At 37.6% G+C, this 15,797-nt stretch overlaps 1 protein-coding gene across 5 annotated transcripts in view; it reads left to right on the top strand.

Moving 5' to 3' along the window:
* The first annotated feature begins 3,914 nt into the window (after nucleotides 1-3,914).
* Nucleotides 3,915-15,797, top strand: part of TRPM3 (transient receptor potential cation channel subfamily M member 3) — an 805,281-nt gene continuing 793,398 nt past the window's right edge. For 3 of the 5 annotated variants that reach the window (XM_043565217.1, XM_043565214.1, XM_043565219.1), the window contains exon 1: nucleotides 3,916-4,197. In XM_043565217.1, the coding sequence (XP_043421152.1) occupies nucleotides 4,015-4,197 (183 nt within the window). In that variant the 5' untranslated portion in view covers nucleotides 3,916-4,014. Of the gene's footprint in view, nucleotides 4,198-15,797 lie in introns of all 5 variants that reach the window. The other 2 variants (XM_043565212.1, XM_043565210.1) reach the window with 1 other exon arrangement.

The raw sequence follows: 15,797 nt of genomic DNA, 5'->3' as shown, positions 1-15,797 counted from the left end.
GAGTGCCAATTCAGACTCTGCTTCCCCATGCGCGTACAGACTTGACAGAAGGAATTGGACACCATTTAAGATGTCATTTAAGAGAAGAGACATTCTAGGGGAATAGTACACATGATCTTCAAATACCTGATGACTATCATTTGGAAGGGTACATGTGTTAAATTAGTGTGACTCCAGAGTTTAATTGGTGTGACCCCAGAGTTTAAAATAAAGGTGGAAGGCATGGATGCCAGCTCAGTTCATAAGGATGGGCTTCCTAATGTTTAAAGTTGTTTAATGCTTATGAGAAAGAACATATATAATACCGAAGTCTGAATGTTTAGGCAAAGAATGAATGACAGCTTGTTGGTTTGCTAAAGTTAGACTTACAAGCATCTAACTCACTATTTATCTCTTTGATTCAGTATAATGTATTAGACCAAAGCCAAGATACCATCTATTATTGAAAGCATCCTGATTTGACAATATTTAAGATGTGAATAATTGAGAGTGTTAAAATTGATGAAATATAGTTCATATTCTCTTATTCTATGAGCAGAGTTTTTGAAACAAATAAGGCTTTGTAGTATTTATCACTTTCCCTATGTTTTCCCTCCCTTCTTGCACTTCACTTGAATCTATTTAGTCCCTGGGTACGCCTTTGGGTTTACGTGTTCTGGAAATAACCAAAGGGAAAGATATTTCCTGTTAACTCTTTTGCAGTAAAGTTCATGACCATGTGACTTAGTGTGAATGGGGTCTGGAGAGGGTTTCTTCTGATTGTACACTCAACCGAACACATGGCAGGCTGGGAGGATCATTGAAAGTTCATAGAATGTGTAGGGCTAATGGAAGACTGTTGGGATTTAATATTTTCTTGAGATTTCTTTTGGAATACTAATAAAGCTCACTTTTCAGAACATTTCACAACATGATATTTGATTGATTCATACATAAAGATGTATATATTTGAATTTTTATTTTATGTCAAATATCTATTCTATAACAATATAAATAATTTTTGCCTTAATCTTGTTCTTTAAAAATTTTTTTTTATGTTTGTTTTTGAGAGAGAGAGAGAGAGAGAGAGAGAGAGAGAGAGAATGAGTGGGGGAGGGGCAGAGAGACAGGGAGACACAGAATCCAAAGCAGGCTCCAGGCTCTGAGCTGTCAGCACAGAGCCTGACGCAGGGCTTGAACCCATGAACTGTGAGATCATGACCTGAGTCGAAGTCAGACACTTAACGGACTGAGCCACCCAGGCGCCCCCACTTAATCTTGTTTTAATATGCACATTCTTTAATGCGTAGAAACCATGGAGAGAACAAAAGGTTTATATCATATTTCCCAGTTACCTTTCTGATGTATTTACATTCACCTTTGTAACTGCAGTGACTCTTCTAGTAAAGTTAAGTGGCTCTGGAAATGGCTGCTAGCCCAATTTCAGAATTTCAGTGCTGCTGATTTTGAAACGTGTTCTCAGCTTGGATATTGCCATTCTCTGCTAACTTCTAAGAAGAATGATAGATTTTCAAATCTAGTTTTCCAGTTCCCAGCTATCAGAGAATTTGGAAAAAGACAAATGAACATCAGAAGAGGAAAAAGTCAATATTTTGCTTGCCTGTAATCACCTCTAATTTAGCCTCTTGTATAGTTCCCAGATGTTTTTGTTGTTGTCGTCAAGTGCAAAAATGAAATGCTGAGGTCATGTTCAAACAATGCTTTAAAACACTGCTCTGGAAAAGGGCAATATAAAACTCATTTTTAGACCAAAAAGGTAAAAAAATTACATATACAATCACTACTCATTAAATTTTTCTAAATGTGTCTATAAAACTCACCAGGGGCTCTGAATACTCACGGATGTCCTGGTACCATCATTCATGACAGATATTTGATGGCAGTGTTATTTTCCCCTTAATGGGCTGATGTGGGTGAACCAGGGTCTTGTGGCTCTGTGAAGTGAGTGTTGGATTATGTGCCTCGATACATCTGTGAAAGCCCCTCTTAGCTCCTTTGCAGGGCTTTTATCATTATACCTAAAGAATGAACCTTCAAGGCATCCAGGTTAGCACACAGGCTTTTCATCTCCTAGGGAGTTTTCACTTATATCCCCCTTTGTTGACAACTGAAGGAAAAGGCACACATTTACTTTAAGTCATAATGTGCTGACTTTTTGCCACTCCCTAATTGGTATTTAGCTCTCATACCTGGCTAATTTGTAAACTATGCATGATCAGTTTGATTTATTTTTGCGATGGGAGAAATCTGGACTGAATTATTATATTTCCATGAAATATCACTAATAATTTCAAATCCATGAACTTAGATAGGGAGCGAGGAAATGCAAAATGGAGCCTGTGGTTTTCTCATTAAATGGCATCGTGTGTGGTAAACACTGGTTCGAGCTTCATTTTGTTTAATATGGGTGTGTGATTTCTGGACACAGAGGATTGCTTAAAAAGGTAGGAAGTGTGCTCTGTGAGTCCCTTTGCTTAAAATGACAGGATTAATATTAATGTAGCCGTATACACAGGTATGCAGCTGTGGGATTTTAGAGCTCAATATTCCATTCGTGAAAACATGTCCATTCTGAAACCTCTGCTTCATCAGACTGGCCACTGACAACTCAGATTACGATGTTCATAACTGGCACCACAACACAGATTTTCCTATAGCACTTCTCACCCTCTCCCCTTCCCTCTTAATCCCTTGTCACCTTTTCCTCCTGAAAGGGCCTGGCCTTATTCAGGTTGGAGAGAGAAAGCTCCATTTCAGAAAGAAATGAAAACACACCTGTTGCCACTGCAACAGATAAACAACCAGACAGCTCTTTTCAACCAGGAGGGATTTTAGGCCTTTTTCCCTTTAATAAGGAGCAGGATCATTGTTTTAGCCTTTGTAAATTTGTGACACCGTCAGTGGCTCTCTCTCATCTGATCAAGGAAATTCCTGAACACAGGATAGCTCAGTCTGGTGAAATAACTGACACAAAACTGATGAGAGACTTCTGGATTTTCTTCTAATGAGCAGAAGACCGAGAGGTGAACCGAGGATGGGGTGGCGGTGTCAGAGAATATTCAACACACAGAAGCTCACATATCATCCTCATGGCGTTAACTGCTGTATCACCCTTGCCTTGAGAGTGAGAGGGTAAACTGAATACCCTGCTCCTACCCGGGAGAGAAAAATCCATTGGTTTAAGAAGTATCAACCCTCTCTTCCCTTCCAAACACTATCCTTGGCCCTGTCCTCATAGTACGTATAAGTTGTTGAAGATGCTTAATTGTGGTTAGAATCAGCTGGGGAGATTTTAACTATCCTGAGTCCCAGGCCACAGCCAGGCCAATTAAATTAGACCCTGAAGAATATCAGCTTAAAAAAAAAAAAAGTAATTCCAATGTGCAGCCAAGTTTGAGAAACAGTGGGCTAATCCCAGCAAGTGTGAGAAGGAATTAGTGTGGAGTCTGACAAGGAGATGAAGCTCCCCCAAGGATACTTAGGAGACAGCTGGTGCTGCAAAGAGGGGAAAGGGAAGAAAGAGAAAAGGAAGAAGACAAAGTTGCATGCTTCTTGTCTTTCTCCAAGTCTGCTGGAATCTCCTGGTATGGGTAATTTAGGCTTGCACCTGCAGCTTGGGATGGGGTGTGATTGGTTCCCGGTCCTGGGGGACTGGGCGGGGTGGGGTGACTGGAGGTAGCTACCTAGCGGCGCATCAATAGCCCCAGGCGTGGGCCGTGTGTCCCCGAGAAAAGGCGGCGCCTGCGGGTGGAGAGCAATTTGGGAGCGCAAAAGGAAGCTGCCTCGGGCGCAGGTGGCGCTCGCAACCCCAGGCGACAGTTCAGCCAATCGCGGGCGCAAGCGCAGCCCGGTGGCGGCGGCGGTAACCGAGCGCAGGGTTCTGGAAGGAGCCGGCGGAGGCAAAGGCGGCGCCAACACAGTGCTGCGCGCAGGCTGGAGAGAGACCCGGCGGCGGGAGGAGGAAGCGAGAGCTCTGCGCCGGGGTGTTGCCCGGCGGAGCGAAGCGAACTTAGCATGGGGAAGAAGTGGAGGGATGCGGCGGAGATGGAGCGGGGCTGCTCGGACCGCGATGACAGCGCGGAGAGCCGCAGGCGCAGCCGGAGCGCCAGTCGAGGCAGGTTTGCTGAGTCGTGGAAAAGGTTAAGTTCCAAGCAGGGATCCACCAAGCGCTCGGGACTCCCGTCGCAGCAGACGCCGGTGAGTGGCCCCGGGAGAGCCCCTAGGTCTCCTCCAACCTCCGCGTGTGACTCGAGCCCTTTCCATGGTGCTGAACTTGCCTCCTTAGGAGCTCGAGTCTAGGAACTTGTGGAGCCGCTACTAATGAAAGTGTTGGGGGCTGTGAGGAGGGGCAAGAAGCAACTAATACCCTTTCTTCAGCCAGGGGAAGGTCTCCTGACGTCTGTAGTGTCTTTGCAAAAATGGGGAAAATGTTCGAGAGGCGAGGGGCTCACTGTCAGATCATTAGAGTTTTGCAATTAACAGAGCGTGCGAGATATTTGCCGACTGTGTTGTTGTGACTCCTGTAGTCCCCAGGGTCTGTCTGTGCAGCATGTTCGAAGATACTCGGCACCCGCTGAATGAGGGCGGAATAGGAAGGGCATGCCATTTTTTACTCTCTTAACACTTGCTCTTTTTCATCCCACACCCCCACCATGTTAATGGGTGCGTTTAATTGTTTGCAGAATGTTATTTGCATGCGGAGAATAGCAGGAATATCCCAGGTGCTTATAATCCTACTGTTAACATATACAGCGTTCAGAAAACAGTTTTCCCGTGCGTCAGCTCCTCTTCAGTGTCTAATTAGTGCAATAAAAGCACTCGAGTGAAATTAATATAGGCATCGTATGTGTGTAGAGAAGTACAGTTGATAAAAACTTTAGCTGCCTATGCATTTTTAGTATTTAAATACTATGTTTTTCTTTAGTCTAGAGGGAGAGAACTCTGTTCCAGAAGAGAGTGCAGAGCCCTCCTGTTGCTCCTATGGAACAAGGGTACACCACTTCAACTTAAGAAAAATCATTAAGAACATCAGCGTGTGTGTGTGTGTGTGTGTGTGTGTGTGTGTGTGTACCTATGTTTTATATCCAGAGGAGTTGACAGCAGATATTGTACTGTGTAGAAGAGAAACTGAATTCATTAAAAAAAAAAAAAGAGGAGTACGTAAACATTGAATCTCATAGCATGAAAAATGTTACCTTCTTCTGTTTTTGAAAGATCATCACTAAAGGATAAAAATTAATCTCTAAAAACCAAGATGTTTAAAACATGACTTCAACAGAATGAAATATAAACACGTAAAATTATTGGTATGTTTATTTTGTTTGCTTCTTCACAAAAACTAAGAGAAAATGTCATTACATTTGAAGTATTTTTCTGATATTTAGTGTGGTGCATAAGTTTTTTTTTAAATATAAGATGAATAGAGTACACTGAAAATACAATTAATTTTGTTTCAGGCATTGAAGTGTTATTTTTAAATAAAAGTAGAATTTAAATTTAAATTTTAAGATTTTAATATTTTAAAAAGGAGAATATTATTCTGAAGGTAGGTTTTTCTGAAATAAATTATGTAGAAAATGTAAAACTGATGACTTCTGGTTTCCATCCATTATGTGGAGAATTTCATCCCCCTTTAATAGAAAGTATTATTCAAAATAACTTTTTATACTGCTTCTTTGATTCTGTTCAACAGGTGTGTATAGAGGCTATATCAGGAACATATAAAATCTTCACATAACTATAGGCTAGCTTAAATAACTTACAGGTCTGTAACTTAGAATAAAAATATGAGAGAGAGAGAGAGAGAGAGAGAGAGAGAGAGGACATAATAGGATACCATGACAACAGAAGACATCTGGAAAAGTAACTGTGTCCTCCTGTTTACCAAGGGCAATGATGGTGCTATATTTCTCTGTAGTCCTTGTTAATTGAAACATCAGTAATTCAGTTAAAAACCAGTTATGGCAAAAGCCTGTGCATACTCTCACCCTGTGTGGCAAGTTGATGTTGATTTTGTTCTAAAAACCTAATAAGTGCTTCTGGACATGATTTGAACTATCAGAATTTTTTTAAAAAAAAGATGATGAGGTTTTGTAAATTTTAGAGTTGGGATGGTGGTTTTTAATCAATATTTGATTCCATTCATTGTTAATAAAGACTTTCTACTTCATTTGTAAGTGATACATCCAACTTATGCAAACAAGAGGGAGGAAATAAGAATGCTTAAAGCAGCCATGCTTATAAAAGTTTTTAATATTCAAGGTAAGATTTTTTTTCTCCCTCTTAAGGTGAGCTAGTGGTATTTTCAACTTTCATTGTATGTCATGTAAAAAAAATAGCTTAAACTATAGGGGTTAAAGGAAGTGATTAAAGCAGTTAATGTGATTAATGCTTTTTATTTATTCTTGTGAATAAATACAGTATACTGTGATGTAACTTTGGATCTTATTCATTTTGTGTTATACTCAGAAATATTGTGGCATTCATCCTGATAAAAATCATAAGTTTTTTTCCCCCTTTCTTTGAAGACAAAATAGATAAATGTGGAAAAATGTAGTCAATAATAGAACACGGGAACATTCTTAGCTCCTTCTTTCTTCTTCTTTTGAGAATGTAAAATGATTATGTAGTTGTTTTATTAATGTGGCCTTTGTTCCTCTCTTTTCTGCTTTAGTTAGAGTCTTAAAATCACTTCCAGTTAAGTTATTCCCAGGGAACAGTGACAATCCATGACTCTGTTCCCAGTGGGAATGATTACATTATATCTCATTTTCACTAACAACAAAGCATGCATACATCATAGATAATGGGGGAGATTTTCTTCAGCAAGGAGAGGGCTGCTGTATTCTTGATGATCCCGAAATACTTTTATTCTTGATCTGAGTCATGAGGTTTTGTGTGTGAAGTGTAGGGGAGGTGTGTTTGAATCAACCTTGGTAATTAGATTTCCTATCTACTTATCACTAAGTATGTTGGGGTTTTCTTAGAGATTGGACTGGCCCCATGATTTTGATACCAATATTAGAAATAAAAAAGTCACCTTTCTGGCAATCTCTTCAGTACTCAGAAAACGGTCTCCTGATGTTCTTTATGGACTAGGTCAGGCCCACAGTAGGACAGTGGGTGCCGTCCTTGCCACAGCTTTCTGGAGCCTGCTTCTATTCCAGCACAGGCAGAAGCATCACTACTCTGTGCAAGAGTGAGAGGAAGTGGCAGCTGTTCTGGGTCCTCATAGTGGTATTTAAAGGCCATGTTTCCAAGTTCTGGCCCACAATAGTGGATGTGTCTAACAAATCAATCCTTGCTGATTTGGAAAGATGTTTTGTTCATTTTTCTAATTCAAGGAACACTCTTCTTTCCCTTTATTTTTAAGCTTTTGGTTGATAATGCACAGTTAGAATCCAGTAATCTACAATCAATATCAAATTATACCCCAAATTGTAAAATTCTGATGGAATAAAGTAGAATTTAATCATATTCATTCCTTGGAATTTGTTCCTCTCTGAGAGTGAGTCATAGATTATTTTTTTAAATATAAAAACAATGGGTTTTTTTTGGTAAACATAAAATAATTTTATATCAGTTTTATAGCTCTAGCAATATAAAAGTTATATATTTGCATTTTACATATCAACTTGTTTCTGGATATTAATATTTTATATAATGCCACTGTTAAATTGGTCAGTAGGCATACAAGTAACTTAAAACTTCCTTGCCTCTATCCTATACTTTCTGGATTTCATATTTCTCCTTGAAGTATTGGTCTTATTATTCATATTACTTGTTTTAATTCTATGCATACAAAAATAGATGGAAACCTATTGAAAGGTGATTCAGCAAGTGCCGTGTGGTGTTAGAAATATCGCATGTTCAACTCAGCATGTAATAGTTTTAATTTTGAAAGGTGATTTTCTCCTCTTGTCCCGCAACTATTTCAAGGCTTGTTTTCAAATAGATGCAGATTTAATTTAATCTCTCAGTAAGCTTGGAGGAAGGAAAAAAAAAAAAAGAAAAGAAACAGTTTTGAGGGAGTAAAATGATAGAATTGTAATTAGAGTTGTTTTTCAACCTTAGATGGCATGCTTTCTTCTACTAATGCTATAATTACCCTTATCAGCAGGTGCCAACCACAGAACATCACGCCTTGTGCAGACAAGTGGGCAACCAAGAGAGTAGAGAAACAGCAGCTCCACCAAGTAGACAAATCCACTGCAGTTGGTGGCCAAATTCAGTCTTCCCCCAGCTGTTTGAGATGCTATGTGTGCAGGAGGATTCCATGAACAAATCTGGTTCCCTTTCTGAGACTGACTTGTCCCTTTTGGGCATAGTAGATGATTTCTGGTTATTTCTGACCAAAGCTGCGTTCTTCAAGATCTTATAGTCAATAAGGAAAAGCGGAGTTGAAGGCAGGGCGAAAGTCAGGAAAACCCCTCTCCCAACCAGCTGCCCATTGGAGGATTGTGTAGGTGGTGGATCTTGTGGTGGCTGTGCTAGAAAGAGCAGCAAGTTGGTGAAAAGAATCCTCATTTCTTTTTTTGGTGTTGTAATATGCTATTGCAGTGTCATTAAACCCTTAATGGTTCATTCTTGTTACACAGAGGGCTCTGCTGGTGCAAGCGGACGAATCCCCTGCAGGGCTAGTCCATTACTGAGTAAACCATTTCTTGACAGGTTGATTTTTGTCTACTGCTTTTTACTCACTGTGTTAAAAAAATGAAAGAAAAAGGACAATGTATCACTCAACAGTACAGATGTATTTTCTTGTTATTGTGAATTTTTGATGGGGAAAAAAGTCATTTTCTGATAATGGTTTATTTTGTTTAAGTATTTCTGAAATGTTATCTCTTTTCTAGTGATTAATACAGCAACTAACAAGCTTTTTCTCATTGATCATAGTGAATAGTGAAATTAACTTAATTTCACCTTTAACTTGAGGATCACAGGTATAGTAGGTGGCAAGTGAGTAATTCAAATATTTTAGGTTTTGAGGAGAAAAATATCCTTGTATGGTGATGCTTCTCAATGTGTTTTCAGTTATCCCAAAATATATGAGAATGTCCTCCTGCCATTATTTATTGGGATCTTGAAAAACAATTGAATCATTAAAAATCATTTATAAATAGTAGCAAACCATTATATTCATTTGTCTTGACCAGCTGTGATGGTCTTTGCATTGGCTTTATTTTTTTGTTTCTTTTTTTTTTAATGTTTATTAATTGAGAGAAGCAGAGAGCACAGGTAGAGGAGGGGCAGGAGAGGGGGACAGAGGACCTGAAGCATTCTCCATGCTGACAGCAGAGAGCCTGATGTGGGGTTGAAACAACGAATGGTGAGATCATGACCTGAGCCAAAGTCGGAAGGTTAACCGACTGAGTCACCCAAGAGCCCCTATTTCTTTGTTTCTTTCATTTGCAAAGCCCAGGGATGACTGGTAGAACAAAAATGAAAGGATTATAGAGAACAGCATTTAGAGAAACTTTTATCCGTCTAACAATCATTGAGCACCTAGGAAGTATTAGGCACTGTGGTGGGTACTGAACAACTTTCCTAATAGAACTGATGGTTTCATACAAGATAGGGATCTGGAAAGCAACCAGAGATATACAAAGTCTAGCTTTATGGTCAGAATATGATGGAGTAAAGATTAAAGTAGTGAATGCCTGTTGAGGAATGGTGATGCAAAATTTAAATCAGAAGCTTCCTGCATTTGATGCCTGATACTTAGAAGACGAGGAAGAAAAAGAGTTGTGTGGAGTTGGTAGTTTGGAAAAAGGGCAATAATATCTTTCTCAGTCATTTTAACTGACTCATGAGGGTGGATGCCTGAATGCAGTGAATAGAAGCCAAGGCCGATGAGACAAAGAAATAATAACAACAAAGACAAATAACACTGTAGAGTACTTTGTACGTGCCAGGCACTCTCTAAACACATCATGTAATTTATTATCTGTTGCCTGACTTCAGGGAGAATGTAAGCCCCACAAAGGTAGGGCTTTTTGTTTTTTTCACTGATTTATCCAGTTGCCTTGAACAGTACCTGGTGTCTAGCAAGCCCTCAAATATTTGTTCAATGAATTTATTGACCAATTAGTAAATGCATTAATAAACAGTATTTTCTAATTAATATGAGGTAGACTTTAAGTTCTTGACTAGGAGAGCAAAGAGAAATAGAGGCAGAAGAATTTTTCTTTCCTTTTTCTATTGATTGATTGATTGATTCATTTGCAAGATGAGACAGATTTCAACGTGTTTATTTTCTGAAGAAGAACCTATAAAAGGAGGAGGAGGAGAGAATAGCACTGAAACTGGTCCATAGCGTTGGAAGAGATAGGATTTCTTTTAATGGGAGAGTTGAAGACCTACTTTTTGCTTGTTTTCAGTCCTGGGTCTGCCCTCTCTTTGTCTTATGAACTTGCTTGGTTGAAATTGGACCTGGTTGTTAATTATTTTGCAGGTTTTACTTAGTACACATTCAGTCTATAGTGTTGGTAAATTAATTCACAAGTTACACAAAAAGTATGTATTTTTATGAAAACTTTTATTGGTAATTCAGAGATTGCTGAAATGTAACTTTGTGTCTCACTTTGGCCTCTCTAAATACCACAAGGATTGTAATAAAATTCTCAGACAGTTTTCAGAAAGGTGGGAATCACTACTTTAGTTCTCCTGAATATAGTGTTCAGAGCTGACACATCAAACTGCCAATCCATGCATTCAATGTCATGAAATTGCACATTCATGAAAAATTCCTCTCTAGAATACCAGAACTTCAACCACAAAACTGTCACACAAAAGGGAACACATCCATGGTAATAACCAGCTAGGTTTTTGTCCTCCCTGAGGTTGATTTTCCTAGGACTTCCTTGGGAAAGAACTTTACAACAGTGAGGTTAGGAGGGAGGGCTCTACAGGATAAGTGTTTCTATGAGGCTCAGTTTGAAGTAGGTCATCTCTACTTTGGGAGTTGTATGGAAAATCCAATTGATTTTGCGAACAATCTGGTGGCTTTGGAATCAAGCAGGTCTAGATTGGAATCTTGGCTCTGTTAGTTATTAGCTGTGTGGCCTTAGATGAATTATATTTTTATGTCTTTTCTTCTGAATTCTATCAGGAGAATTCCTTCTTCTTTTTCCACTGAATGTAAGATTCACTCAAGTCCTCTTCTTCTTTTTGTATGAAGTATTTATTTTCATTTAAAATTTAAATTGTCTGAAAATAGAAAAAATGAAAAATAATAGAAAATATTAGGAAAAGAATCTACATATCCATAACACATATTAAGGTTAACAATTTGGCATATTTTCTTCATATCTTTTTAAAAGAAGTAAAAGGTTATAGGCCAAGTTAAAATATCCTCCTACCATTTTCTTGATACCTTTCCCAAAGATCAGAAATATTCTGAACTTGAGGTTCATTCTTCTCATATGGTTTTTTAAAATTACCTCCAGTATATATTTATGTATTCATGAAAATGTATAAATAGTATAGTTATGTGTTTGAAAAATTTTACATGAATTGTAAGTCATATTCTTTTACAACATTCAACATTGTAGTTTTGGAGATATATGGTTATATATAAATGTTGAATATTATTTTACTTTTTTTTCTTAACTTTTATTTATTATTGAGAGACAGAGAGAGACAAAGCGTAAGCATGGGAGGGGCAGGGAGAGGAGGAGACAGACACAGAATCCAAAGCAGGCTCCAGGCTCTAAGCTGTCAGCACAGAGCCTGACATGGGGCTCGAACCCCCAAACCGTGAGATCATGACCTGAGCTGAAGTCGGACGCTCAACTGACTAAGCCACCCAGGCTCCCCAAGTATTATTTTAGTATATGTTTGTACAAGTAATTTGTTCATTTTCCTACTATCAAAAATTTAGGTGTGGTATTTTTTGTATGTGTGTGATTACAGACAATATTCAGTTAATATCTTTGTCCTTGTCTCTGCTTCTTGCAAATATTTTTGACAAGATATAAACGCAGGAACTGACCTCACATTTTGGAAGACATAAGAACCAGGGGTGCCTCTGGAGTTGTTTTGCACCAGAGAAAGGTCAAGCTTGTCCAGATCCTAACCTCTGAACAGAGTCAAAATTTGCAAGGGGCTGAAGGGTAGTGGTGCTGGCCTTCCCCTTTAAGATTATATTGGCATTCAAATCAGACAGACTTGATTTTAAGTCCAAGTCAGGTCATTAACTGATTTAGCAACTTACTGTGGGTCACAGTGCCTTCCATAAAATGAGAATGGTAATACCTGTCTCTGGGATGAATTGTAAAAGCTAAATGTATTGTGTAGCTAGTACATTGTCTGGCAAGAGATACTTGCTAAATGGAAACAGTACCTAACCATTGGTATTAAGTATAGGTGTTATAACAAATTCAAAAAGCAAAAGTTGCCTTTGTTTGATGGGGAAGAGTTGTTTGTCATCTTCAACTCTTCTAGGATTAGAATGTTGTTAGTATAGCCAAGATGTAATATAAGGCTTATGATTGTTTGTATTGGGCTTATGGTTTTGAAAGTACTTTAGAAAATAAAATCTGCCTGATTTCTCCAAGATGATTGTTTTCCATAGTTGTCCTGGTCTTTGAAATGTCTGTTACTCTACATTTTTACTGAAGGTGAATTTATTGACATTTTAGAGATTAAAATACGAAATTACTATCGTATTGAAATTTAAGACACTCTTTGCTTTTATTATTTTTATCATTGGGTTCTATATTATTGGGTTTTATGGTTACAGAATTATTCTCTTCATGAACCTCAAGACCTTTGGGAAAGAATGTTTTTTTAATGCTTTTACTAAGGAGATTTCAACCATATACAACAGGAGAGAGAATAGTATAATAACTCCATGTATCAATAATCCAGCTGCAACAATTATAAAATCATGACAATTTTGCTTCATCTGTAACTCTATTTTCTATTTCTTCCCTCCCCACTAGATTATTGCAGGCAAATCCCAGATGTCATATTACTTCTTCTAAAAAATATATGAAAGATAAGGATTCCTTATTAAAAGAAAATTATAACACTACTATAAAATTCAAACAAATTAATAATTTCCTAATACCTACATATATTAAGATCACATTTCCTTAATAATTTCTTAATTCTGTTTTTTATCCAGAGTTTGTTTGAATCAGAATACAATTATAATTGACACATTACAGTCTCATCTGTAAGTCTCTCCTTCTGATCTTTTTCTTTTCTTGTTGAAGATTATTTGTCAAATAAATTTATTTGTCCTATAGAATTTCTCACATTCTGTCTTTTGCTAAATACATCCCAATTGTGTCATCTTACATGTTATTCTGTCCCTTGTATTTCCTATGAATTGACAGTTTAACCAGGAGCCTAGATCAGTTTTGTTTTCCACAAGGATACCTCAAAAGTATTCTATTTGCCTCTTGTTAATCTACCATTAATGATCATTGCCTAAAGTAGGGGTATGCAATGCAAAGGGCCAAGTAGTAAATATTTTAGGTTTTAGGCACCATAAGTTCTCTTTAAACTACCAAACTCTGCTGTTACAGTGCAAAAGCAGTCATAAGCATTAAATAAGTAAATGGGTATGGCTGTGTTCCAATAAAACTTTATTCATAAAACACAGAAATCTGAATTGCCTATAATTGTTTATGTCATGAATGTCATTCTTTTGGTTTTCTTAACCAGTTGTTGAAAATGAAAAAATAGTTCTTAGCTCACAGACAAAGAAAAAGAGGCAGTGTGCTGGATTAGGCCCTTGACTAGAGTTAACTGAACCCTGGCTAAGATCCATTGCTTCATTAGGGGATTGCAAATGGTGGTATTACAATTCTGTCTTTCCTTTATCATTTAATAGCTGAAATATTTCTGGAAGTAGGAACACCCATCATCAACTATTCACTTGTTCTGAGTTATAGTTCATACAGTAAAGTCAAGATAAGTGCTTGAGAGAGATAGTTTTTTAAAACTTGAACAAATAATAATAGGAATTATATAGTGGCATTGACCTGTAGGTTTACTTTCAGGCCTTAGATTTTAATTGGGTCATTGTGTTCACTTAACTATCAGAAAATATATGATCTGTTTATTGTAGAGGCCAATTAAACTGTCATTAAGAAATTGAATGTGTAAAATATATTGTCAAACTATTGCTGTATTAAAGTTTTTGCTTTAGGACTAAAAGCAAAAAATCCTGGGCATTGTGTTAGTTTCCTACTACTGCCATAGAAATTATCACAAACTTAGTGGCTCACAGCAATATGAATTTATTACCATACAGTTCTATAGTTTAGAAGTCTGATGCGGGTTTCACTAGACTAAAATAAAAAGTGTTGGCAAGGCTGTGTTCACTACTGTAGTCTCTAAGGGAGAATCCATTCATTTGCCTCTTCTAGCTACTGGAAGATACTCCAATTCCTTGTCTCTTTCTTTAAAGTGAGTACAGTTGCATCTCATTGATCCTACTTCTATCATTACATTGCTTTCTCTGACCCTCTCTTCTGTGTCCCTCTTCCACTTTTAATGACTCATGGTTACATTGGATCTACCTGGATAATTGAGAAAAATCTCTTCACTTTAAGGTTAGGTAATTGACAAATTTAATTCCATCTACAACATTAATTCCTTTTTGCCAAGTAAAGTAACATATTCATGAGTTCTGGGGGTTAGGATGTGGACCTCGTTGGGACGCCAATATTTTGTGTATCACAGGCATTGAGATATTACTATTTGGTTTGTTAAATCTGTACTGGACAAAATTGCAAAATGGTGGTGAAAGACCCTCTCTAAGGTGCCTTTAAATTCATGGTAAATGCTGATCCCTTTGGAATGAGGTTCTGTGGGCAACAAAAGAACAAAATAGATGAAGATTCACTGTACTCTTTTTTTTCCCTTCCTTTCCAGCTTTATGAGCTATAAATAACAAAAATTATATATATCTAAGGTGTACAACATGATGTTTTGATATAGTATGTATTGTGAAATGATTATCACAAGCTAATTAACATGTCTATCACCTTCCATAGTTACCACTTTTTTTGTGTGTTGTGAGAACAGTTGAGGTCTACTCTATTATTATTATTTTTTATTTTTATTGGAGAGAGAGAGAGAGAGAGAGAGAGAGAGAGAGAGAGAGAGAGAGAATCTGAATCAGGCTCTGCATTCAGTGCAGAGTCCAATGTAGGGCTCAATCCCTCCCACAACTCTGGGATCATGATCTGAGCCAAAGTCAAGAGTTGGATGCCCAACTGGCTGAGCCACCCAGGGGCCCCAAGAGATCTACTCTTTTAAGCAAATTTTAAATATGTCATACGGTATTGTTAGCTACAGTCATGATGCTGAACATTCCATCTCCAGATTCATCCTGCAAACCAAACCTTACAATCTTTTGTTTTCTGAGTATTGAGTTCATAGTGATGACTGTAGATGTGGAAATTATCTTTCCCACCAGTGGATATTCAGTAGATGTGGGAATGTGAATGATGTGTTTTGACATACATTTGAATAAGCACCCACTCTGTATAAAACCTCCAATGCTACAGGAGAAAGAAATGTGAGTAAAACTTCTGGAAGTCTTATGATGGTGGGAGGGATGAAATTATAATTTGGTGCCTAACATGGTAGAAGCATATTAAATATATAGTTGGCAATTATAAGTAAATGATATAACAATTATTCATATTATAAGCATATTAAAATTGCCTTAATTTTATTATTATCCTGCTAAAAAGCTTGGTAAAACCAATCAGAGTGAGAAAATCAATTGATTGGACCCATAAACACATGATGGGATTTTCAGTCTCTGATTCACT

This window comes from Prionailurus bengalensis, chromosome D4 (genome assembly GCF_016509475.1).
Source record: "Prionailurus bengalensis isolate Pbe53 chromosome D4, Fcat_Pben_1.1_paternal_pri, whole genome shotgun sequence".
Classification (NCBI taxonomy): domain Eukaryota; kingdom Metazoa; phylum Chordata; class Mammalia; order Carnivora; family Felidae; genus Prionailurus; species Prionailurus bengalensis.
Note: the sequence above shows the minus strand (reverse complement) of the source record. Positions and strands in the feature narration are given on the sequence as shown.